General features: G+C 44.5%; 2 protein-coding genes across 9 annotated transcripts; both read left to right on the top strand.

Moving 5' to 3' along the window:
• Nucleotides 1-1,709: 1,709 nt before the first annotated feature.
• Cpr50Cb (Cuticular protein 50Cb) lies at nt 1,710-10,590 on the top strand. The gene is made up of 5 exons (XM_033378593.1): nt 1,710-1,902; nt 2,052-2,159; nt 9,422-9,538; nt 10,048-10,137; nt 10,212-10,590. The coding sequence occupies exons 2-5, from the start codon at nt 2,130-2,132 to the stop codon at nt 10,503-10,505; spliced, it is 531 nt and encodes a 176-aa protein (XP_033234484.1). The 5' UTR covers nt 1,710-1,902; nt 2,052-2,129; the 3' UTR covers nt 10,506-10,590.
• Nucleotides 10,591-11,336: 746 nt separating this feature from the next.
• Nucleotides 11,337-25,342, top strand: stj (voltage-dependent calcium channel subunit straightjacket). 8 transcript variants are annotated; one of them, XM_004444348.3, is made up of 24 exons: nt 11,337-11,935; nt 11,996-12,077; nt 13,058-13,162; nt 13,225-13,501; nt 14,317-14,711; nt 14,907-15,356; nt 15,474-15,614; nt 15,690-15,773; nt 17,703-17,756; nt 19,300-19,380; nt 19,437-19,511; nt 19,574-19,681; nt 19,745-19,816; nt 19,883-20,085; nt 20,143-20,285; nt 20,485-20,541; nt 21,457-21,550; nt 21,950-21,997; nt 22,111-22,215; nt 22,274-22,392; nt 22,452-22,591; nt 22,652-22,876; nt 22,966-23,490; nt 23,549-25,342. In XM_004444348.3, exons 1-24 carry the CDS (start codon nt 11,820-11,822, stop codon nt 23,639-23,641), a joined length of 3,792 nt encoding a protein of 1,263 aa, XP_004444405.1. In that variant the 5' UTR covers nt 11,337-11,819; the 3' UTR covers nt 23,642-25,342. The 8 variants fall into 8 exon arrangements, with proteins under 8 accessions (XP_004444405.1, XP_033233463.1, XP_033233465.1 ...); XM_033377572.1 differs by lacking the exon at nt 17,703-17,756 and adding an exon at nt 16,193-16,249; XM_033377574.1 differs by lacking the exon at nt 17,703-17,756.
• The last annotated feature ends 2 nt before the right edge of the window (nt 25,343-25,344 follow it).

Genomic DNA, 25,344 nt, shown 5'->3' with positions numbered 1-25,344 from the left:
GCGGATCAAAGGAAAATCTTCAAATAGCCATTACTTGCACTTGGTATTATATAAAAATTCGCCCCATCACATTGCTCTAATTATAAACATTTTAGGTCGAAATCTTTTCGTAATCGCAGCTACCACAAAATGCACTCGAAGCCCCGCCGAAATATTCAACTTACATTCGAGTGCGCTCAAAGAAATGATTACTTTTCAATGGAGTGTCGAGCGAGCGTACGAAATGCTGTTGGCCCCATTGTTAACGGGTATTATGTTGTTAAGACAGTTTCGGCCGGGTTAAGGTGGGTTCCCTCGGTGCCCTCCATGCGGAGATGTTCGGTCGGTGGCCGGCTCAAGTGTCACGGAAATCAAAAGTTAAAAGTACCAAAAAGTTGTTCAATTACTTGGCTTACCCTTCCCCCCCGAAGGCGGTCCATTGGGGACTCGAGCTGGCCGGCTGATGGCTGTCCGACGAGGGTGCAGACACGGCAGCACATCACCTCACAAGTGGTCGATAAAAATGTGAGGAAACTCGCTGAAATCAGTCATCAAAAATAGATTGCTTTTAATTGTTATTTAATCATATTTTTCAAGGTTAATTGGTTGGGGGGGGCTCTGATGCCTGACGGAAGGAAGGAGCCCCCAGTGCCCACAGAGCCCTCGACACACGTCGTACACGTCTCCAGGCTTGTGCAACAACGGCGCACAGAGGGGCAACATCAGCAGCCAATAGATAAGTTTATGTTTTTAGGTTTTTGGCATGAGCCTCACGTCATAGATTGCATTTTGGTTGGGGCAAGGGAAACGGGGAAATGGGTAACAGGAGACGCCACATGAACACGTCTGCAGCTTGTGCAATTTTCACTGGCAGCCGCATCACGTTTTTCTCGCCCTCTCTCACAAAAGTTCTGCTTCAGCTACGTTCTGCTGAGTTTCTACAAAACAAACAACAAATACATATACACACACATGTATCTATTAAAAGTAAAATAAAATAGAAGGGCTCTCAGCCGAAAGTTTGGATCGACCGTATCTATAGGCATCGCATCGCCCTACGCTCATCTGACATTCCCAGTGACATTTTCGGCCGTCTCGATTCCAGCTGCAGAGCCCGAGGGGACAGGCGAGGGCATCTCATAAAAACTTAAATATCAAATTTTGGTTTCGTTCCTTTTTTCTGTGGCTAAAAGATTTAATGAAGTCATTTTGGGGCGTTGCAGGCTTTGGTCTTGTTATACATACATCCGCTTCTATTGAAATACACCAACATCATCATCATGATCAACGTTCGAATCATCTATTCACTTGTTCATCATAATGATCATGATCATGATCGTGTTCAATTGTTTGCTGTTGCACGAGTGGTTGTAGCTATTGATGATCTGCAACATTTTTCACTTTTTCAACACTCCGAGACGCCACAACTTGCTGCTGCTGTGAGACTCCCTCTCGTCGTCTGAGCGCTCAATTGTTGACTCATTCTGAGAGAGCTCTGTCTATCTCCATAGAGACAGCCAGAGAGAGAGAGAGACCTGCAGAGACAGAGAGAGAGAGAGAGAGACGGAGAGGAAGATGATCTAGAAGTTAGACGGCGAGACCTGCCTCAATTGTTCAAACCACTTTTTCGTTACTTTTTAGGTGCAGTTGGCAACGCGGCAAACGCTGCCACCAGCTCTGCCACTGTCGGCGTCTCTGCCAGCGTCTCAGCCGGCGTCTCGAGCGTTTATTATAAAAAGGCAGCGCATCTCCATCGTCTAACCTAATTCAAAACGTTCGTGTACTTTGTGCGGTTGTCTTGGATACAACATACAACATATAAAGAAAATAATAAACACTCAAATAATCCAACAAAATAATAGTTTAAAAGAGGAACAACTGCCCCTCCGCCCACACGCACGCACGCCTCCCTCCCAGTGGAAAGTGAGAGTCCCTAAATATAAGCCGTGAACAAAAGGACTTTCGATCAAATTAAATTTGTGTGCGAAAAAAAAGAGCTTAATTGAATAATTCAACTAAAATCGAATCATCAAAAACCCAACACATCTAATCTATAAAATTCAATTATTTAGACGCGGATTCGAGGATACAAAACCATTCCAATCGAAGTTCAATCGAAGCTGAGAAACTCAACTAAAACTGCAGTCAATATGATGTCCTTCAAGTCGTTTATGCTGCTTGTAAGTACATAATAATATAATAAAATGTCCATACACTCGTAAGCCCACATAAATCAGTAAAACAAATCACATGAGACCTTCCTGGGATGTCCTTCAGCTTAAAACAAGAGCCACGAATGCGGAAAGGACAACAAGTTAAGCTTGTTATATGTCAAATTTGTATATGGCCGAGAGTCAGGCAAAGGACACATCATGGTCAGACGCTCTGCTCTCCTCCAATGTCATTTTTCTTATTTTTTTCGGATTTCGCAAAATGTTCGGTGAACTTTAAATGGGATTTGCTGGTGGTGGGGCAACCGTAGGAAGCTCTTCATCGAGTGGCGGGTTTCAAGTGGCACAGCAAACTGTTTCGTTTCGAGTTCGGGTTCGGGTTTTGGGTTTGGGGCAACACTTGCCGTCAATGGCAACGAAAACGATTGCATAACTTGCCACACGTCTGCCAACGAGGCTCTCATCATCATCCGATCAGCCTCAGCCTCCCACAAAACCGAACTTATTGCAAATAATCAAAGACACTTAAGTGCCTCTTCTCCCCTCCGTTCAGCTGGCAATACAATATTTGGAGTGTGGAGTGCCATCAAGCAGCATCTGTGCCTCGCCAGAGCCACGTAAAATATGCCCCCCAATCTGGGCAGAAGCAATATTATTTGATTGTGGCCCCGAACTAAACATTACTCTGGGAGGAGGGCAGGGGGAGGTAGGGTGACAGCAGCGCCAGCACACATGTTTGTAATACAGCGAAAGACATTTTTTCCTACAAGGGCATTTACAGGACTATAGAATAATACCCTACCGCTTTCCCAAAGCCATTCTATGGAACCGCCATTTTGTCAGTTGCCTTACAACTTTCACTTGCTTTCTTTCCGCCTGGAACGCCCCTTCAGGGAGGGGCCTCTTTCCACCTGGAACGCCCTAAAGCAGGCAACAAAATGAGATCCAGCAGAGATCCGCTGTTGTTGTAGCCGCTGTTGTGGCAGCCTGTGGCGCGTTAAACTGTTGGTTCGACACTTGGACGCAGTGCAGACACACAGCTCCACTCTGGATGTCTGGAAAGGCTTCCACTTTCCCAGCCTTTGTGTGTCTGGTGTTGCCAAGCAGATAACTACAGACATAGACACAGACACAGAGGCAGTCCAAGGTGAAGATGGGGCAGGACTCCCAGCCAGACGCGTGTAATTTGCCGCTTGTAACTTTTGGACTTTTTCGCCAGCGATTCCCGTTTCTCTATGCCTGCTTTTTTGGTCCCGCTTTGGCCCGTTTTTCTGTTGGCTAGACACCGTCCGACGAGCAGGTTGCCCCTGGGACAATACCTATGCAAAAAGGAGAGGTGGGGAGCCAGAGCCGGACCCAGACACTCGGTAGACAAATGGCTGCTGGCCAGCAGCAGCGGAAGAACAGAACGAGCATGTTTTACATGTTAATTTTCGCCTTTTCCTCCGTCAAACTGACTCGTCCTCCTCACCCTCCGCCTGCATATTAATTCCCCTGCTCCACAGCTGCTCATTTTCGCACGCAAAAGAAAAAAGGAACCCAAAATGGAAAACGACTGAATGAGACGGCGATGAGGCCCGACGGATGACTGCAGTTCGGGCACGCTTTTGAATTTCAAATGACAAACATAAAATATTCACGGTTTGGTATTTGACTTTGATGAAGCCTGAAATGCAACCTAATGCCGAGGCAGTGGCAGAATCGAAGGCACAGACAGAGGTTTCGGGTTTAGGTTCGGTTTCCCATCTGCATTCCATCTGTCGATGCTGAATTGTGGTAATTTTTGGCAATTCGAATTGTGAGTTTGTGGATGCAGCGAGGCGCAACTCTGCATTGTGCTGGCCTCTGATTAGAGACGCCTGATTATGGCCAATATATCGTAGGCCGGGCCGGGGCCAGAGCCCTATCCATCTGTTGACTGCTGACGATTCAAGTGTGAATGATTGCCCAATTGTGCGGCCAAAGCATGTTTGATATGGCTTTTCAAATAGAGAGATAGAGACGTGTATGTGGGGGTATACCCACTTCTATCCAATTTTCAGTGCTTCTTTAGGCCAAAGCCGATTCGCAATGGTTCCTCCACACGAAAGCGTATTTCGAGTTCGTTCATTTCCCTTTGGGTTTCCACTGCTGCATTACAAATGCAATTTTAATTGAAATAATTTGGCAGATTTGCCAGATTTCATGCCGACGGATGCCTCTGTGAGCTGATCAAAGCCTTCGGCAATTGAGCCGTGGGTCGTCGGTTCAGAGCTATTCTGCTTATACGCTTGGATGTATGCAATTTTTGTGGTTATACGATATTTGTGGTATCTTTGTGCGGTTTTTATTGTCTTTGGCAATGGCTTGCGAGGCCCAACAAGCAAAAAAAATAAAAAAGCCAAATGCAAAAAACAAAAACAAAAAACAAATAGCAAAAAATTAATGACGCTTGAGCAAGCGGCAAGTGCAGCGGCAGCATCGGAAAAGCTGAAAACCGGGCGGAATGGGGAGGCTGTGGCGGTGGTAACCAGCCAACCATCTGGGTCTGAGTGTATAGTGTGTGTGTGAGTGTGTGTGTGGTAATCTAATTAAATCGAAATTTCCACCGATTACAAAAGCAGAGCCACCGCCCGCCGGGCCCGCGCCTTTCCTCTCCCCACAGCCACCACTAATTGCCCAACCAGCGTCCAATGCGGCGTATGCGCAATGTCTGCCTCTCTTTCTCACGTATCGTTCCCCCTCGTTCTATGCTTTCAGGCCAGGCCTTTTTAATTGCATAGTTCTGGCTGCAAGTACAATTTGGCCAATGTCTTTTGGGAGCCGGATCCCCACCGCAGCTGGGAATTTGGAAAATTAGTTCATTGGGATTTTTTGCCTCATTTTACCCTTAGTTTTTCAATTGAAAAGGAAACAATTTCCCCAGTTAAATGCGACTTAAAATGTATATTTAAGTAATTCGAGAACAAAAACCACACATTGTGCATTTTTCCTTTAACATTTCCATTTTTGGCAATTTTCATGGAACAATTTGCAACTACTTGAGATATTCGCAGCGCCAACACAACAGATTGCAACGTAACATATAATTTGGTAGTTATTTAAAAGGTTAATATCTTCATGCGGTTGCCGGCGGCGGTTATGGGCCAATAAATTCGGGTTAAGTAGGGTTAATGTGGTGCACGAGAGGCAGGAGGCGTGTGATTTATGGGCTTCGAGTGGGTCCACTCATTTGCAGCCAAGTGAGGGAAATTAGGGGGAGCTACAATTAAATCGTCAAGAAGATCCCCCAAGGAGAGCCCACGAGGGGATCAGCTGCCCAAGCTTTGATCTTTGGCATTGTCCTTGGCTGTCGGAGGACTCCCTCCCGGCCATGTCTGGGGCACGTGACTGTTTGGGAATATTTGTGTTGCAGCAAGAGATATACATGCTTCTCGGCTGATTGAAATCGGGCGGGTTGCAACAAAAGATTCGAACAACGAACTGCAACGATCGGGGGCAATAAAAGTCAGTCCCCATTGCGGTGGCCTCCAGTACCCCGCTGGGGTCTCTTCTACTCCTCCTCCTCCTCCGAGCCCGCGCTTTTGCCATTCACATGGCCCATTAACTTTTATTTTGCCAAATTTGCATTTCAATGCCCCAAAGTGGGGGAGAGCAACTACAAAAAAACAGCACAGCACAGCACAGCGCTGCATGCAGCATGCAGCATGCAACAGAGCAGAGCAGTGCAGAGCAGGGCAGCGCTGGAGATGGCGTTGGCGATGAAAAGGTCAACCAAATGTTTGTTGTTCTACCGAACGAGTCGCAGAGTCGGCAGAGTCGGCAGAGTCGGCAGAGTCGTGTCGTGTGTTGCAAGTGCATGTTAATCTAACATCTATGTAGGGGACTTTTTTGTCAGATGATGCTGCTCTGGTAATTGCTGGGAACAGCTGCAGAAAAGCCGATAATAAAATAAGTACGAGAAAAAAACCACAAAAAATAGGTACATATACAAATTCCATAAATTAAGACGCTGCCGCACGTTGCAGCCCCAAGTAGGAAGCCCGGGCCGAACCTCGTTAGGCATCATCGTCAGCTGCCTCATCGGTGGCAGTGGCAGCAACAGCCACAGCAACTTTTTTGTGGGCGTTGCAGAATGTGTGGCGGTTGCTTGTCTAAGGTGCCGCCGCTCCAAAATGATGCAACAGAACAAAAATTCATATACATCCAGGTCTCTGCCTCTCCTTCTCTGCTGATGGCTTAATAACGGGTCCCAAACGATCCGAAGATGTAGCAAAATAACATCGAATGCACAGAATTCCTTGCCGAGCTTAGATGTCAGTTTCTTTTTGCCGAGTGCACAACCAATTAAATTAATTAAAATAAATGCAACACGCTAGACAGAAACGACAGAAGCAATGGCCGGCCACCTTCCCGTCCACAGCTTTATAAAGACATTTTAGCGTAAACATTTTTATTGGCTCCATAAAGTGCTTGGAAGTGCTCTGACTGCCCGATCCAATCCGATCCGATCCGCTTGAACATATTAAATGCTAAGCGTTAATAAATCAACTCCCAGGCGGCAGATCGAGACACTCGGATTTGCCATTTAGACTGCATTCAAAATGCAATTGTCATAAATTCTGCTCGCCCCAAGCCGCTTTTATAATTTGGCATCAGACGCTTTGTAAACTGGGTCGTGCTCTAATGCAAGAGGGGGACCGGGCACAGTGGACTCCACCACACAAATGTGAGCGTTTTTACAACCTATTTTTATATTCATTTTTTACGATTGTACCAAATGCTTGGCTGAGATACAGCCAGATATGTGATTTACAGTGTGTTGAGGCAAGGCTGTGTGATCTTTGGGCATTGATTCAAAGAGATCTTTATGTGGGTACTCAGTATCGAATATCATGGTATACCCATATCATGGCAGTCAGATTCTAGACAGATTCGTTCCGAGTAATTATCTTTACGGTCTTTATTTCCTGCTTTCCTCAAACATTACATTTTGAATAAGCTTTACAAAATATATCAAAAATAGTTACCACCTTGGGGCTACTCTGCCATTAAATTAAACCATTTTTGCGGTGTATTTTATGCTATATTTTGTGTAGCCTTCAACTTGAGTGGCATGTGGCATGTAGCAAGTGGGCGTATAGAGTCTATTCTTAGTTGAAGCACACAAATACTTGAAACATTTTCATTTATGTAGCTTTTATGGGCTTCCGCTTTAACTGCGATTCTTTGCTGATTAATTATGGTATCGAAATGCTTGAACAAAACTTGTTGATTGAATCGAACAAATCGAATTCAATTATTTGTATAATGCTCATTGATGTTCGGATAATTAACATCCCAGCAGACGGCCGGACGGACGGACGGACGGACGGACGGACGGACAGCAGCATAACAGCAGTAGCTGACAATAATAAGCCGGACAAAGCAAACAATTGTTAATTTATTAGATTATGCGCGATTAATGACGACGCTTCAATGCAATGTCCCCCTGGTGGCAGGAGTATTCCAGAGGCCAGCCTGCGTGCCGGCAGAAGCAATTACATATGTACACACATATTTGTAGCTTTATTTTGTATAGTTTAAAGTGTTGGCAAGATCAATGTCTGCCGAACTTCTGGCGAGCTGAGTGAAGCTGTTGAAGGTGACCACAGACCATGACAAAGGAGACCACACAGACCACAAAACCAAAGGAAAACCTTCAAACTAGAGAATAATTACAATGAGAACACAACCGAAACCACACACAACACTCGTATGTGATTTGCAGTTGAGTGTGATATATAATTAATGGAAAAAGCTGAACTATAAATTAAGTTTATGTCCATTAATATGGACTGATTAAATTAATTTCATTGAGTCGAGATTTTGCATCATATACGACGATATTTATATGAACACAGGCCACTCTTGTGGATTTCACAAACTGTGCCTGTCCTCAGCACCAATCTCCGTCTCCATCTTCCAACAAAGAGATGCAGCTCCACCATCTCCATCTCTTATCTTTATCTGTGTATGCATCTGTGTCCGTCTGCTCCATTGCTGCATTGTGGCAGCTCTTCTTTTCGGCTGTCGGCAAGTTGCCGCAAATTATTTGTAATTTAATTTACACGCGAATCGTTGGCCGTTATTTTATTGGAGCTAATGCTGTTGCCAGGCCAGCGGTAATTGCATTTGTTTAACACGGAAAATTACCGTTGACATGCTCATTGGTTCTCTCTTTTGCTCGTTATTTTCCATTGCAAGCTCTGTACTTGAAGATCTTGAAGGTTAGGACCCCCCTGCCAGAGTAATTGCGGAAATTTCGGTGAAGTTGATTAATTTCAATTTAACAGATAATTTACCAGATATACGAGTATATCAGATGTAGATGGATGGGAGTTTATCTGTGAAAACTGAACAAATATCTATTCGATTTATGAACATTTTCATGAATACATTTTCCCTCAATATAAATAACAATTTCAAGTTAATTTCTATTCATAAAAAAAAAAACAACTTTGAGAAAGCCTCGTATCATCTCCGGCAAAAATCCAGCTTTCCTTGACCCAATCGCATCCACGATCGGCCAACACGTCGTATGTGTAATTAACCAATGCAACTTCCACTGCCACTGCCACAGCAACTAATCAGCAAACAATGTAAAGCAGTTCCCCACAATCAATGACCCCCCAACAAACATAAGTCATCATAGAATATAGAATATATTCAAGCCACGAGTGATTTAGTGCTCTCGAAGAGACTGCAAATATTTCCGCAATCCGCAACGAGGAGGCTACACAAAAAAAAATAATAATAAACAAATGGCCAACAACAGACACGAGATGACAGTCAGCAGCCTACAGCCAAGTGGCTTTTGGTCAGTGGCTGTCCTACAGTTGATGGATGGATGGATGGATGGGTAGATGGATAGATGGCTGCAATGTGAACGCGTTGATGGGCTGCTGCCGTCATGTGCATGTGTCAATTAGCCGTGTCTAACGACGGGCCACTGCACTACCGCCTGCCACTTGCGGCGTAACCTCCGCCATTTGCTGCCCTTTTGTGGGGGCATCGAGCAGAAGACGCCTCTGGGGCACGTTCTAAATAAATTGCAGCCCAGTCATTGAGCTGGCGGTGCACCTGCTCTGGCCCCGGTTGAATGTCAGCCGCGATCTTATCGCAGTTTCTATTTCCATTTGCCACCGCTCACTTTTTGTGGTTTACTCTTCATTTAACCTTTAAGTCGACGTCACCGCAAGAATGTTGCACTAAATGCACTCCGCCTCTTCTGCCTCTTCTTTGCCTTTCAGAGTTTATCCCTCGCTGCCATCAGTGCCTATGTCTACGCCCAGGTCGCCCCGGGCTCGAATGCGTACCTGCCGCCCACGAAGAATGGCTACGACTACTCCGAGCCGCAGACCCCATTTGTAAGTAAAACATATTAAATATGTGTACATACGTATGTCAAATGAAGACCTATTGTCTGGCAAACCACTTCAAATTGAATCCAAGTCAACAGGCTAATTGCAGCCATCATTCTGGGGGCCCTTTCACTCCCATCGGCCTCTCTGTTGGCTTGTCGCCACATTTATCACTCCAGCTGCGGTTGGCAATCTGCAAAAGGCACAGCAGAGACGGCATCAGGCCGCAATAAATGTTGCCACCTCATCCACCTTTTGATGGGCATCTTGAATGTCGACCCACAATGATGTTGCACTTGTCGGCTGTGCAACATTTTCAAATGGTGAAGGGCCTGCGATGAGTTGCAGTTAACCTTTATTGATCGTTGAACCAAATGCTGAAAGATCCATCACCAAAAGGGATTCAAACAATCCTCAACTTTTGATCCTATACCGAAACGTATCCAGTACTATTTCAGTCGTTTTGAACAATTAAATTACCTTCAGCAATCCATAATTTTCCCAACACTTCGCAGAAACCTGGTCCACCTGGCAGACCGGCGCCCGGACCTCGTCCACCAGCACCTCCCGGCCAACCACGCAACATTCCCGGCCAGCCAGGCGATGTGAGTAACTTTCCTCCGAATAACGAACACCAACATAGTCCACTTCCGTGACGTATCATTCCATTCTTCTGCAGGATCACGTCCATATGCCAGGCATGCCCTACGAATTCGAGTACGCCGTTCAGGACCCGGAGACCGCCAATGACTACGCGCACAAAGCGTCCAGCGATGGGGATGTGGTGACAGGCGAATACCGCGTGCAGATGCCCGACGGACGCACCCAGGTGGTGCGCTACACGGCCGATTGGAAGACCGGCTACCATGCGGACGTCAGCTACGAGGGGGAGGCTACATTCCCCCAGGGACCGCAGCCGGGTGCGCGCGGGGGCGGTGGCGGTGGCGGCGGTGCCGGCGGTTACAAGTACTAGGAGTGGAGTGTGGATTTCTTGAGAAACGTGTAAACTTTACGATATACAAGAGTACCGTACCAATAAAAAGTATTGATAAACAAAAGCCGCCTCTAGCGTGTGTTTTTCCAAGCTTGTGAAAGCTTTTGCTGTACCCTCTAGCGTGTATTTTAAGCAAAGCTCTTTGGTTAATATAAGCATTTCTAATTCAAAGCTTTTGCAGCTTACGTAATTTCAGATCTTACGTTATTCGCGCCAGATGAAGGAATTCAATTTTGTATTTCTTTTGACAAATAAGCTCACAGAATAGAATTACTTAATTTTGCATAAGCGCCACAACCGATCTCGTTAAAAGTATGTTAGCGACTCTAAAGGAATTCGATTTTGGGATATATTTACATTTATTAAAGGTAAAGTTTTAATTTTATCTAGTGTTATCTACAATCAGTGAAGAGTATAATGGTAAGAGGATCAATTGTGTGAGTATAAACCAAGTAGAGGAGAACGTTAAAACACATATAATTGGTCAACATCTTAGGTTTATACGTTTCTCTTTGATACCAGCCCCAGTTCCTTGCCATATTGTCACTATATCTGTCAGCTGCAGCAACAGATGTTCGGCCAGCTGTCAATGCTCGCCTGTAAACAAAGCCACTGCGCAGTCGCTAACGAGGGTAAACAGACACCTGTAGGACTCCCGAGGAGGTAAACAAAGCTCGCGCGCAGAAGCGTCAACTGTCAGGGCAGGCGCAGTGGTAGCCCAGAGCAGTGCAGCTAGAGCTTAATGCTGGAACCCGGCTGTGGTCTCGCTCTGGCTAGTGGCAACTAGGCGATGAACTCATCGCTGACACAGAAACGCCACAGAAACGTCAGAACGGACATCGTCGACAGTGTAGAGAGAAAAGTTTTTGCTGCCAAACAACACGAAATTTTCACGCACACACACATCAGCAGCATAGTGCAGGCACGTTGAGAAAATTCGGGAAAAAACGTCTGCAGATCGTTTGTCGGAAAATGTTTTGAGCTTGAGCTTGGGTTAGGGACTCCGATTTCAAACGGTTGGACATACAGTGAGCTGGATATGTGTGTGGATGGCCAGGACAGGTGGCCTGAGCCGAGCTAACGGGCTAACGGGGAATGGTATGTGTGGTACATGTGCGGTGCCTGTGTGTGCGTGTGCGGTGCCCGTGTGTGCGTGCTGAAAAGTAGGCTACAAAATAAGTTCTGGCTCGTATTTATGTCGCGCTTCCGCCCGATCTTCAAGCACCACCGCCAGCAGGAGCAGGAGCAGCAGCAGCAGCAGCAGTCAGTACAAGTGGAGCAGCAGGAAGAAACATGACCTGGTCCTGGGCATGGCCCTGGTGGCGCCTCTGCCTGAGCCTCATTTCCATGCTCATCTGGCATGCCCCCAGCGCCCATCTGCAGCCTGCCGAGAACATCAACTACAATCTGTGAGTGGCATCCATCCTAGAAACCAGATATAGATAATCTGACCGCTATCCCCCATGCAGCGTTCACTCCTGGGCCGACAAACTGGGCATGGAACTGTTTCATCTGGGCGATTTTATCACCAGGCGCAAGGAGGTGCAGGAGGTGAGTGCCAGCGAGAATTTTATTGATTTTTCCCACTCGCCCGTCGTCTCTCGTTTTTTCCGCTCCGTTTGCCACATGCTCGGTTCCCCGCTCTCTGTTTTTGTGCTGCTCTTGTTTTTGTTGTTGTTGACGTCTCTCAGCCTCTGCCGAGAAGGTGGCGCCAACTTCGGCTTCGTATTTGGGTTAAAGGCTGCCCGAACACAACAATTATAAAGTAATACAAAAAGAGGAACAACGTGGCGCGAGTGTGGATCAGTAGGACGCTTTTTTGTTACCCTTTCTAGAAGTTTTGAGTGAATTAAAATTTGAATTAGGGGTTTCCAGATAGAAGTACTCTTCCAAATTATTAGTTCTCTGTTCTCGGTACCATCATAACACCTTTAAAAAGGGGTAGGTACCATTTGAGAAAGTGAGTCGATGTTTCGATACCCTTTTCAAGTATAGATATGTAGAAATACATCGTTTTATAGGGTTTAAAAGCCACTCCAAAAAATGTAAAAGGGAAACAAGCATAGATTGGTCTATGAAGACGGATTGATTTCCCTAGACTTAAATCAGTATCTGAGTTCCATAGCCCTTTGAAAGGGTATTCCATTCCAAAAGAATATTTGTCCGCCTCTGTGTCTGCCCTCCATATATGAGGTCAGATACTGGACACTGGTCGGGACAGCTGGTAATTTATTTTTAGGCAAAAGCAATTGGATGTACAAATGAAATTGTGTTGCTCATGAGTTACAAGCTCATTTGAGCCGCCAACTGTTTATTTATGTGCATTGTTCATAGCCTATGTGTACGAGTATGTGTAAATAGACACTTATATTCGGACAGATGGCCCCCCAGTGGGGCCTCATAATGGGCTTAGGACAGAAATGGAATCTATTTGAGGGAAAGAACTAATGCTCGTGTTCCGGGAGGGATTTCAGAGACCGTTTGACACATTCTGGCCACATTCCTAAGCACATTCATTCACATTCCCACAGAGTTTCAAGGATGCCAAAGTGGTTCAGCGCGTTGGAGCCTCCATAGTTGATTCGATGGCCAAGGAAATAGAAATGATGATGGACCTGAAGGTCAGCGCTGTGCGGGTAAGTGGTGTCCTGCTCCACGAAGAACATTTCTATAGATATTTTTGGAACTTTACTTTCAGCGCATTATGGACACAGCTGAGAACACGGCTCTGTCCCATCAGAACGATATGGCGGATAAGATGTTCTCCTACTACAATGCCAAGGAGATGTTAGAGCCGGGTGATCCCGTGCCCCCGATTCCAACGCCAGCCCCTGATATGGACAAGGACATCGGGGAGCCGTTGATCTACGTGCAACCCAAGGTGGTGGTGCTGGAGCCACGGCCGGAGTTCCACAATACACCGGTCAACTTCAGTGTTAGCTCGGTGCATGTGCCCGTGAATGTGTTCGATCGAGGTTTGGAACTATGCTCGATATAACGATATAATCCGTGTATCTCTTCTCTTTCCATCTCTCTCTATCTCTATCCACATATGTATATCTCCCTTTCCTTCTATGAAACTGTTACTCTACTTTTTTGGGCACACAGTGTGCCCGTCTTCTGTAAAGCTTCAAACACACGCGCATGAAAGGCAAAGCTTATCGAACACTGTGCGCCTCTCGCTCTCTCTTCCTCGCTCTGTCGCTCTACGCTTGCTTGCTTAACCGTATAACCGTTACCCGCTGTGCAATTACCCGCTCGTGCGCCTAATTTTTCCTTTTCAATATACAAATCGCTTAAGTCAATGCGCGCCCGAACGCGTGCGCGCAGCAAGCACCGCATTGCGCCGCCCGGCAAACACAACTGTACCTAATGCAACCAACCAACAGACAGTCGGCACAACAGTAACTGTACTCGATCGCCGTTGGTGGCGCATTGCGTACGTTGCCGACTCGCACGCGTGGGACGCAGAGAATGCTCGACAGCTGATACGCCGATACGTGTAATACTAGTAATAATCAATCATAATGCCAGAAACCGTATAACACCCAACCCAAAGCCACATAACACGGAGAGTCCAAGCACACCAAAAACACACTCCTACCTGTCTGTGCCTGCGCTTTCCTGTGCTATGTCCTGCCCGAACAGACAACACAACGAACTTACACTAGGATAAAGGATTGCCTACTAATCTGTGTTTCTGTACAAATTCTTCCCGTTTCTCTTGCCAAAAAAAAACCCCACCGAAACCCACTCAACCATACATACACACATATCCACGGATACACAGCACCGGATGTGATAAAGGCGATACAATGGTCGGAGAATTTGGATCAGATATTCCGCGATAATTACAAGAATGATCCGACATTGTCGTGGCAATTTTTTGGCAGTTCGACCGGCTTTATGCGTCAATTCCCTGCATCCAAATGGAAGAAGGACGTACCGGTCGATCTATACGATTGCCGGCTACGCTCCTGGTATATGGAGGCGGCGACGAGTCCAAAGGATATTGTCATCCTAATGGATGGATCCGGTTCAATGTTGGGACAGAGGCTAGATATCGCAAAGCATGTTGTCAATACGATACTCGATACATTAGGTACAAATGACTTTGTGAACATCTTCACCTTTGATAAGGAAGTGAGCCCAGTTGTCGGATGTTTCGAGGATACACTGATTCAAGTATATATCAATACAATCAATCATACTCTTTCTATATTCATTTCTGTCTGATTTCGATTTCAATTGGTTTCACATTAATTTCAATTTCAAATTCAATTTCAATTCCCCAACCCACCCACAACAATCCAAACCACAAAACACGCCCCCCAATCGATACCATCGATTCGATACACTACTATTTCGAAATCCATCCAGGCAACTTTGGGCAACATTCGTGAACTGAAAGAAGGGATCGAAAACTTTGGACCCAAATCGATCGCCAATTATACCGCTGCATTGACAAGAGCATTCGAGATATTGGAAGAGGCGAAGTCGACGTCGCGCGGTGCGCAATGCAATCAGGCGATCATGATCATTGGGGATGGGGCGCCGGAGAACAATCGCGAGGTCTTCGAGTTGCACAATTGGCGGGATCCGCCCTATAAGCCGGTGCGGGTCTTTACCTATCTGATTGGCAAAGAGGTGGCTAATTGGGATGATATACGGTGGATGGCATGCGAGAATCAGGGCTATTATGTGCATCTCAGCGACACCGCTGAGGTCCGCGAGATGGTCCTAAACTATATACCGGTTATGGCCCGGCCTCTTGTTTTGGGTAGGCACGATCATCCGGTCATTTGGACGCAGGTCTATGCGGACATTGAGGTGCGTAAATGCAACATTTTCTATGTGCTTGTGTGTGTGTGTGTGTGTGTGTGTGTGTGTAGAGGGACCGAGAACGAAAAAAAAAACAAAAAACACTCCTTTGGTCTATGCATCCAGGATACAAAGCTGTCCGACCATCTGTGGGAGATCAAGCAGTGCGAGGAGCAGAAGGCGGACGTCCTCGAGTACTGGCAGGTGCACGACCGGATGCTGGAGCCCAGCGAGATGCACAGACGCGAGTATCGGCGCATAAAGGAAGTGAGCTATCGTTTCACGAATACTCCAAAGAGAACTCCCTTTTAAAGCATTTTCCTCAACTCTCTTTGCATGCAGACCTGGAACCAGCCCGTCGACTCGAATGTCTATCAATTCATGACCACCGTTTCGATGCCCATTTACGATCGACGCGAGAATGCGGTAAGTGAATCCCAGACAATAAAGAGACCACAGACTCTATCAGCGACAAATCAGCACTGCAAAATTCTTAGCAAGAAACAGCAAAATAAATCAAAATCGACTCCGTGGCAGTCCCCCACTCAGCAGCCGCTCAGATCCAGGGCCGCCATTCATTTTGCCCTCGACTCATTTACAATTTACAATCGAAGCAAGATATACAGAAATACCCAAAACAAAAGAGAAAAAAATACCAAAAACCCCCCGTCAAAAGCCATGAAATCGAAATCTATCTATGTAACAAGTCACCTATACTACTACTACTACTACTACTACTACAACTATATTAATATTTTATGCGTTATATATATAACACACAACTACTACTACCTACTACTACTACTACTACTACTACTACCAAACTATACACAACTATACCACAGAATATCACCGAAGAAGTTTTAATAAATGAAGCACTCTGGGAATTGCAAACACGTGAGGTACAAACTATAATGCCAAATTCTAACAACAACCAAAAAAAAAAAAACAAAATCAAATTTCTAAATGAAATTATTGCGTAAATCGTATCCTACTGCTCTTGAGAAAAGTTTTATATACGCCAATTAATTGCATATCGTATTGAGCTCCTCCTACCTACTATATATATATATATATATATATAATTCTATATATATTATACCAATAAAGTAAACGATTTGTTATACTTTGCGCTACATACATGCATACCTAATCCATATTTAACCAAAATATATCCAATAACTAACTATTATAGTACTATAACTAGTATATAAAACTCTAGCTAAACATGGTCTAGGACCATGGGCATTCTTTAGCAACATTTTGACATTATAGTTGACCACGTTAAACCTTTTGGGTACCAATCAAATCAAATCAAATCAAATAAAATCGAATCCCCAAAAACCCAAACAAAACCAAAAACGAAACCCAATTCGATAAAAGTTCGAGTATAATACGTTTTACTATTCATTCGTATGTATACAGATACTGTACTGTAAATGTAACAACAAATTCAACTCGAATTGGTCCAAGTATTTAAAGATACGTACTTACATACATATCTGTATAACTAGATATTGATTTTCTTAATATATAACCGTACTCGTACCATTATAACAATTATCTAATTATCAAATTATCAAACTATCAAATAGCTATGCCTAGTTAATTACTCAACGTATAAATAGTACTCTTTTATCTAGCATTTTGAGTAGTAGAATTTAACATTTGTTGTTTTAACTAAGAAAGATTATGCCTACGGGTAGCGTAACGATCGCGATCGACTAGATACATATGTATATCCGACTCGTACATAGTGCCCATTGGTAACCCACAAACCGACAACCAACCCTCTTCCCCCCCCCCCAATTAATAAATGTTAGCGTACAACGTACACTCTTGATTGATGTTTAGTAAGTACAATCATTGACAAGAAGAACGACCAAAGTGAAATCCGAACTACTGCTAGGCTACTGCTGAGGACCTATATAGAGCACACCAGAACAACCCCACCCACCACAACAATATCTCCTCCAAAAATATGTATTACCCAAAAAAAAAATAGACACACCCACCCCCCCCCCCCCCATGTAATGGAATGGGAGGGCATCGATTCTGAATCAGTGATGGAGTTTTTATACCCTTCTTCGATTGAGCAGCAGGCTGGATAGGACAACCATGTAGGACCTTTCTCCGCCGCCGACACCAGCGACACCATACCGATACCGGTACTGCCGACACTGTACCCACTGCCACCAGCCACCCGCCACTGTCACTGCCACCACCGCCTTGACCTTTACCTCTACCTCTACCCCTCCCAGAACCCTAACCCCCTCTAGAATAAACCCTACTTAAGTTGCTTCCGTTCCTAGAGAATTGATTTATTAAATATGTACTACAAATACAAATTCACAGCTCATTAATCTAACGACCGATATAAATCCGGCTGCGAAAATAAACCTTCAAGTTGTGAGTAAATTGTTTCTAAATCAAATCCAACAACTGCAAAACAAACCAAAAAATCATACAAAAAATAAAAAACCAAAATCCAAAGCAAATCCCTATTAAATATTTTGCAAAATTTGCCAATTTCTTTTGATTTTTTTTTCTAAGCCGCATGTGAAGTGATCAAAATTCGTCTCTTTTAATTTGATTGGGGCACCGCCGATTCGATTTTCAGTTTCCACCTTGTCTTTTGTATTGTTTTCTGTATGCCTCTCCTACATGCACCCCTCCACCGCCACCAGAGCCATGCCACTTTATGATTTCGTAGCCAGTGGGATGGATCCAGAGCCGCACCCCACCACTTATGCCTTGATTTATTTTTGCAATCCTAGTCTAAGTTCTCTCTCACTCTTGCTCTCTCTTTCTCTCTGTCTCTCTCTCTCTCTCTGTATCGCTCTGTTACTCTGTATCGAATGGGCTTCCAGATCAGAGAAATATACATACGAGTATCCGTAATCGGATACTTTTTTGGGGCAATGGCATATGTATCTCTACTAAAACTGAAACTGTCTGTCTCACTCTCTATCCCTCACTCGCTGTGGCAAATGCTGTCTTGTACGAGTAGTACCCCTATTAAAAAACAAACAACCAAGAGCTCTGTGTTCACACTACAACTGTGAAGGGTATAAAAACTGTAAAAATATACACCAAAACGCCAACACCAACAGCAATACCAAATAAAAAATACCAAATACCAACATTAACAACGCAAACAGACACTCACAACTGTACATTCTGCCATCTGGCACCCCATTCCACCACATGCCATACCAACCAAGGAACCCCCAACCCCTCCATCAACACTCTGTAAACAGCTTCTTTCCGACACTTTTTTCAGTTGATTCTTTCCAGTAATACTCTCTATTACGTATCCTTGATTTCTACTCTACTACCCTCTCTGTTCATAATTTCGATTCACACCTTTCCACCACTCTACAACGCTCTCTCATACGCTCTTAGTACTACTCTGCCTAGTCATGTAATTAGCCGCTAAAAAACCGTCCAGAAACGCTTTACAAAATTCCAAAACAAACAAGACAAATCTTTGTAAACATCAAAATCAAACAAACAAACAAAAAAGAAACCATACAAATCCTTTGAAAAGAACTCTCTTGATCTTGACTGTACTCGTACTCGTACTCGTAAGTTCTTGCGTAGTAGACGATGCTTCTATCATATTTGCATTCAACATTCGTTACGATTTTGTTTTTACATCTTTGTATTTTCCTTTGAGATGCCTTTAAAATAAAATGCGTAAGCCGAATCGAAGTTTCGTTTTGTAATAGCAATGCCATTTATCAAGCTCAAATTTCAAATTCATTTTTCAGTATTTGATTAACATGCAAAAACCAAAAACCAAAAAACATTTAACTAAACCATTCTCTGTACTTGTAAACATTTAAAGTCCAACTTGTGTATATGTTTTCTGACCACTCCCTCGATCGGATCGACACTTTGCTAAACTTATCCCAAACCCTTCTTCCCCCCGATCCCGATCGTGCCACAGACAAGGATTGCAAACATACTGGGCGTGGCCGGCACCGACGTGCCCATCAATGAAATCAAAAAGCTGCTGTCGCCATTTATGGTAGGTCCCTTCCGCTGCGTACAGTCCTGCAAATAATCTCCTTTCTGTGTCCACAGCTGGGCGTGAATGGCTACGCGTTTATAGTAACCAACAACGGTTATGTACTATTCCATCCAGACTTTCGTCCAATTGTAAGTGTGCCTCGATGGTACTCGATTGTATTCTGAATTTCTAATGGTTTGGTGTGTTCCAGTTCCAAGGTTATATACTGAAACCAGCATACAATAGCGTGGACATGATTGAAGTCGAGCTGTTGGATGACGATCGACCCGCCAGAGACTTCAATCCAGTGCTGATGACGGTAAGAATCCCCTCTTTATCTGAACCGTAAAGATACTAAATGTATATTTCGATTCCTGAACAGATACGCGATTCTATAATCAATCAATCGACTGGCAGCAAATGGATGTTGGTCAAAAATCATTTCGATGAAATGGTAAGCAATCCCTACACTATATTACTCCCCAAAACTGCAAGACTTTAATCGGATTTTGGTTGACAGAAACGGGTGACTCGCATCAAGCGGCAGTATTACTGGACAGCCATCAAGAACACACCATTCACATTGGTCATCTCCTATCCGGAGCAGTACGGCGTCAGTCGCATAGATATACGGTCCGAGCAGGACATCCATCGCGTCAATATCAAGGGCACAAACATACGCAGCTTCTTCGATGGCAAGCGATGGAAAATACATCCAGATTGGTGCGTCTATCTACCTTCTAAAGGGGTATCACAATATAATCCTGTGTGCATTTGTAGGCTATTTTGCAAGCACAGCAACAGGACATTCAGAACGCCAGAGACAGAACTTTTGTACTTTCTCGAGCGTATGACTGAGCCTGGCTGGCGATGGCCAGCGAGTCGAAGCGCTATGCCCCCGGAGCATACAGCTGCCATGTTCTGTAAGTATAACCCCAGCCCCGTCCGCAGCCCCCACCGATTTCCGCTGCTCTCCAAAACAAACGCTTCGAAAACGCCGCGCCTCCCGTTATCTCCAAAATCTATCTCTGCTATGCCTATTTTGTGTGCTCGATGTTCTGTTCCTATGGCTAGACATACGAAAATTACGATTGCAATCTCAATATTCATGCAAATTCACAGCTAACAACTCATCAACTGGCCGCTATCCATCAATCAATGAAAAAGAAAGCTACTATTGTGAGTAACGAATGCCTCAAGCCATCAGTCACAGTTACAGTTACAGTCACAGTCACAGTCACAGTCACAGTCTGTTGTGCACCCACACGTACACACACGCACCCACCGTAGCACCGAACTCATTTCTCTCTATCTCTCACCTGCACATCATCCACTTCCTGTGGATATGCCCCGTAGATGTTTATGGTCCGTACTGTACTTGGCTGTGAACCGATGACATTTATTTGCAATACTCTCACCAATACATTTTCTGTACCCATTTCGTGTTAACTTTTTTCCAAATATGTTTATGTATAGTGCGTTTCAATGCTTTAAGACACTAAGCTCAATAGAAACCCCGCCCTGGGAAGGCTACACTCAGAGAAACCATATTCAGACTAAATATTCGGTTTTTAAATACATCTAATAAATATTAAAAAGTCGATCTAAATAAAAACCGCCTTACAATAAATAGCATACATACATTTTTGTAGGAAATATATTTAATCTAAATATGAAAAATGAAATATATTTAGATCAAGGAAAACACTTTTACAATTTCCATTCTCCTTGCGAATATAAATTCATAAATCCAAGTGTGTACTGAACGGAGTCATACTTGGTACAGATGCAAAACTGTGAAAATCTTGAAAATAAATTTTAAATTCTGATAGTGTCTTATGGTTTTGTAGCGCACTGTAGTTAGCTGAGGAATTTGCACCTTACAATCGTTGCATGTCACAGAGGATTCTGATAATACAGCTCCCATTTATGTCACAGATCTGTTCCAACACCAAGCCAATCCGCTGAAAATACGTGTAACTGGATAATAGAGGGGCAACACTGGCAACCCAATTATTCTCCAGATTACTCATATGTACAAGTGTTTTTTGTTTTGGTGGCTCCTTTTGACTCTCGTGTGGTTTTGTGTTGCAGGCGATAGGCAGCTGATGCAGGCCCTGGTCTTCGATGCCGGCGTCACCGAGTGGTTCTCCAAGAATAGCAGCTTCAACTCCAAGGAGGACAAGAGGTAAGTGGGGGGGACTGGGCTGCGTAGCGGAGAAGGGTATGAAATAGTGCCTAGGCTTGACACCTCAAGTACAGTCAACGCCCCGCCCCGTACAGATCCCTACAGATCGAAGGCAGCACAGCTCATACTCGTATTAACCATATTTTTATGTTTTATTTCTGTGTACGCCCTTTCTTTTTCTCACATTTATTTGCACTTTATTGTACGAATTCTTTCCGTCGTCTTTGTCGCTGTTTTTTGATATTTGATGTCTCTCTCATAATGAATTTTTTCGCACCCACAATATTGAAATATATCTATTGATTATTGAATATTGAATATACGTATCTCCTGAACTTGATATGCCACAAAAACATAATGCCTCTTCATAATGAATACCAAAAACATTAACAAATCTAGCACAAGCGCATCAAGCCCAATAGCCGTTCTAATGGGTTTGCTGCCAAGGTAAACGAATACTACAGTATACTTCAGTACTTCCTTATAATTAGTCATAAAATACATATATACCCTCTACCTTGAACAAGTCTCTAATGTAACCCTTTTATCTGTTGGCTTAGAAACGAATTCAAGCAGCGTTTTGGCGTCACCGTCGCCTTCCTGGCCACCCACAGCGGCCTCACACGCTGGCACGAGTTCAACTTGGCCGAGGAGCCAAGTGTCGGGTAAGATAACTACCACTCTAACTACAGATATGCATATGTAAGGACTTCTTTTTTGCAGTGAGACCTTCAGCCAGAAAAACAAACGCGCCATCGATGAGATCTGGTACAAGCGCGCCGTGGACCAACATTTTGTACGGGCGGAAAGCTTTGTCTACTCCGTGCCCTTCGATGCGGGCGGTATGTTGGGGGTACCAGCTATATTTTGGACTCCACATAATCGTCTCTTTGTCATTTAGAAAGCAACTCTGAGATCCTTGTAACTGCCAGTCATGCCATCTTCCATAATGAGGGCGGCAAATCCGCACCGGCGGCCGTTGTGGGCTTCCAGTTTCAGCACTCGGCGCTCTATAAGCTCTTCCACAATATCACCGGCAACGTGAGTGTACATTTACGATCTTTCCATATCTATCTGCCCTTGATTCTTTTCTCTTTATAGGCCTGTGCCGTGGATGACAAAGACTGCTATATACTGGACAACAATGGCTATGTGATCATCTCGACGAGAGTGCACGAAACGGGCAGATTCTTCGGCGAGGTCAATGGGGCGATTATGAAGCGTCTGCTGGAGGAGAACGTCTACAAGCGGGTCTTCGTCTACGACTACCAGGCAGTGTGCTTCGAGTCCAGGGGCGACAACAATGCCTCCAGCATGCTGCTATCGGTAGGCGCGCATCCTCTGGGATTCCTATACACAATCCATGCATATATGTATGTATCACTCGATATTGACTCACTTTCTGCCCCTTTCAGCCACTTTATCATGTTCTTCGACTGAGCAAATGGCTGCTGCATACGGCGCTGTGGTATATTGTGCAACTGATGCAACTGGCGCCCGGGGTGTCCGCCCACTACGCTGAAATGTACAGCGACATGAACGGCACTGAGCCGGAGCCAGAGCACCACCACAATGGCCATGGCAAGAAGTCGGAGACCGAGGAGCATTGGCTCCGCTATCTGACGCTCCACCGGACACGCCTCAAGTCCTGCGACATGCAGCGAGAGCTCTACACGCTCTACAACGAGAAGGACAACGTTGTCTACAATATGACAGCGCACGCATGCGAGCGGCCATTTGTCGTCCTGCCCATACCGTTCAGCAACCTCATACTACTGGTTGTCGACCAGCTCTGTCCGCGGGACGCTGCCCTCGTGCTGACGGTCAATCCGCAGACCATCGACTATCATCTGTCGGTGAACGATTCGCTGGCCTGCTACAAGCACGCCCGCGAGTTCAACCGCGTGCGGCCCCAGAGCTGCATCAGTCGGCATGCGAATGTGAGTGGACTAGGGGATTGTGTATAATGGATATCTAATAGTTCACTCCCTTTTCCAGGAGAGCAACATCAAGCTGTGCGGCAAGGCCTGCTCCCTCTATGCGAACCTCGCCCTCTTACTGCTCTGCCACATCCTGAGTCGCTGGCTGTAACGGCAATCGACCAGATTAGCTTAAATCTAGGCAATACGTTTTTGTATCATATTGTACGAGTATAGGACCCCCAGCCCCCCTCCCGCCCCACGACCCAACAGCAATCCCCAGAACAAAGTAATTTTTTTACTCTCAATGCTTGAGCGCAGTTAAATAATACTTAAAAATATTTTTGGTCACCTAGAGAAACTTTTCCAAATTAGTTCTTAAGTAGCTAAATATGTATCTGTTTTCGGTGGTTGAGAGGCGGAGGAGGAGGTGGAGGTGGGGAAGGAAACCAAATTGAATACCGGGAAAGTGCGTGCCGACTGTGAGAGGTGGACGGGTGACTGGGCGGAGCGCCAGGCTTAAGCTTGCATATATAGTATATATTGTGGACCTTCCAATAGACAAACTTAATTAGAAAATGTACACTTACGAGTATTACGTAGAGTATATGAGACTACACAAATCCAACAACGGCCTTAAACGACTTGCAAATACCACATATGTATGTATGTACATACATATGTATTATACGCTGAACGCCAAGCGCCGTCGAGGGCGCGATTCAAGTAATAGAACGCAATAGAACTCATGGCACGCACTGTACCAATGCCGACTACTGCCCATGGTTATGTAAGTGATTGAGTGAGTGAGGAGCGAGTGAGTGTTTTCAATGAGTGTTGTGTTCGAATGAAAGTGAATGTGAATGTTTGTTGTTAAATCTTAATTTAAGACGGCCACATTTGTAAGTAACACTTAGCTACAAAGATTTATGTTTAATGAGCGGATCAAGAACACTATCGATAAAGCGAATAATGGAACCATTAAAAGTATATAGACATATATATATAATGTATGTACACACCCACACACTTATACGATATACTACCTATATATAATACATACTATACATACATACAAACAAACAAACAAACAAACAATGCATACATACTACATCTAAGTAGCTTTTGTATATTTGCTTAGCTTAGCCCGCATTTGGGGGGAGAAACTGACCGAAATTTCTGCCTTGAAGAATTACATACATACTTTTGTAACAACAGATTCGTTAATGATGATCTAAGCCGAAACTGACCTACATAAATGCAATGTTTTTATATATATAGTTAATGCGAAATACGAATTAATGACGACGATGATGATACGTAGCATAACCCACAAGTACCTACATATATGGAAGACGGAAGGATAAATCAACTTTTTATTACTACTACTTGATACTTGAGCCACAGAACTGAGCCGCGGACAGCGCTGATTGGTGTTAGCAAAACAGCATCTAGTAACTAAAGTATGATATACTCGTACGAATATTAATTTTGAACATTGACTAGTTGAAATTTACCAAGAACTTGCGCTCTTAAGAATCTTATCTTACTAGCGTCTAGGCGAAAACAAATACACAAACAAAACCCTCGACAGAGAGGGATCTCACCTCAGATCGGATTGGAACTTACTAAGCTTTAGCCACCCACTTGTTCCCCCATTGGTAGTGTAATCGACTTGTGCCATTTGAACTGCCTAGAATTTGTTATTAGCTATTTCCTAATCGAAATGATCGTCATTCAATCATTCTAGCAAATATTCCCACGAAGTTTCCCATACGATCATCCTCGCCTCTCACAGGTTGTTACACACCAAAAACATTTGTAAATTCCGTTAGAATCCCAGCAAAACAATGAGAGACCGAGATAGGAAGAGTG

Source organism: Drosophila pseudoobscura, chromosome 3 (assembly GCF_009870125.1).
Source record: "Drosophila pseudoobscura strain MV-25-SWS-2005 chromosome 3, UCI_Dpse_MV25, whole genome shotgun sequence".
In the NCBI taxonomy this organism is placed as follows: Eukaryota; Metazoa; Arthropoda; class Insecta; order Diptera; family Drosophilidae; genus Drosophila; species Drosophila pseudoobscura.
The sequence above is the reverse complement of the archived record's forward strand: the minus strand, read 5'-3'. Positions and strand labels throughout refer to the sequence as shown.

What these genes read in the sequence shown, in the direction of transcription:
- Cpr50Cb (XM_033378593.1), top strand. Translation starts at nt 2,130, where the DNA reads ATGATGTCCTTCAAGTCGTTTATGCTGCTT. An exon ending in TCAAGTCGTTTATGCTGCTT is followed by an intron (nt 2,160 to 9,421) that starts GTAAGTACATAA and finishes TTTGCCTTTCAG; the next exon opens with AGTTTATCCCTCGCTGCCAT. An exon ending in TTCCCGGCCAGCCAGGCGAT is followed by an intron (nt 10,138 to 10,211) that starts GTGAGTAACTTT and finishes ATTCTTCTGCAG; the next exon opens with GATCACGTCCATATGCCAGG.
- stj (XM_033377572.1), top strand. Translation starts at nt 11,820, where the DNA reads ATGACCTGGTCCTGGGCATGGCCCTGGTGGCGCCTCTGCCTGAGCCTC. An exon ending in AGTATCGGCGCATAAAGGAA is followed by an intron (nt 15,615 to 15,689) that starts GTGAGCTATCGT and finishes CTTTGCATGCAG; the next exon opens with ACCTGGAACCAGCCCGTCGA. An exon ending in ACGATCGACGCGAGAATGCG is followed by an intron (nt 15,774 to 16,192) that starts GTAAGTGAATCC and finishes ACTATACCACAG; the next exon opens with AATATCACCGAAGAAGTTTT.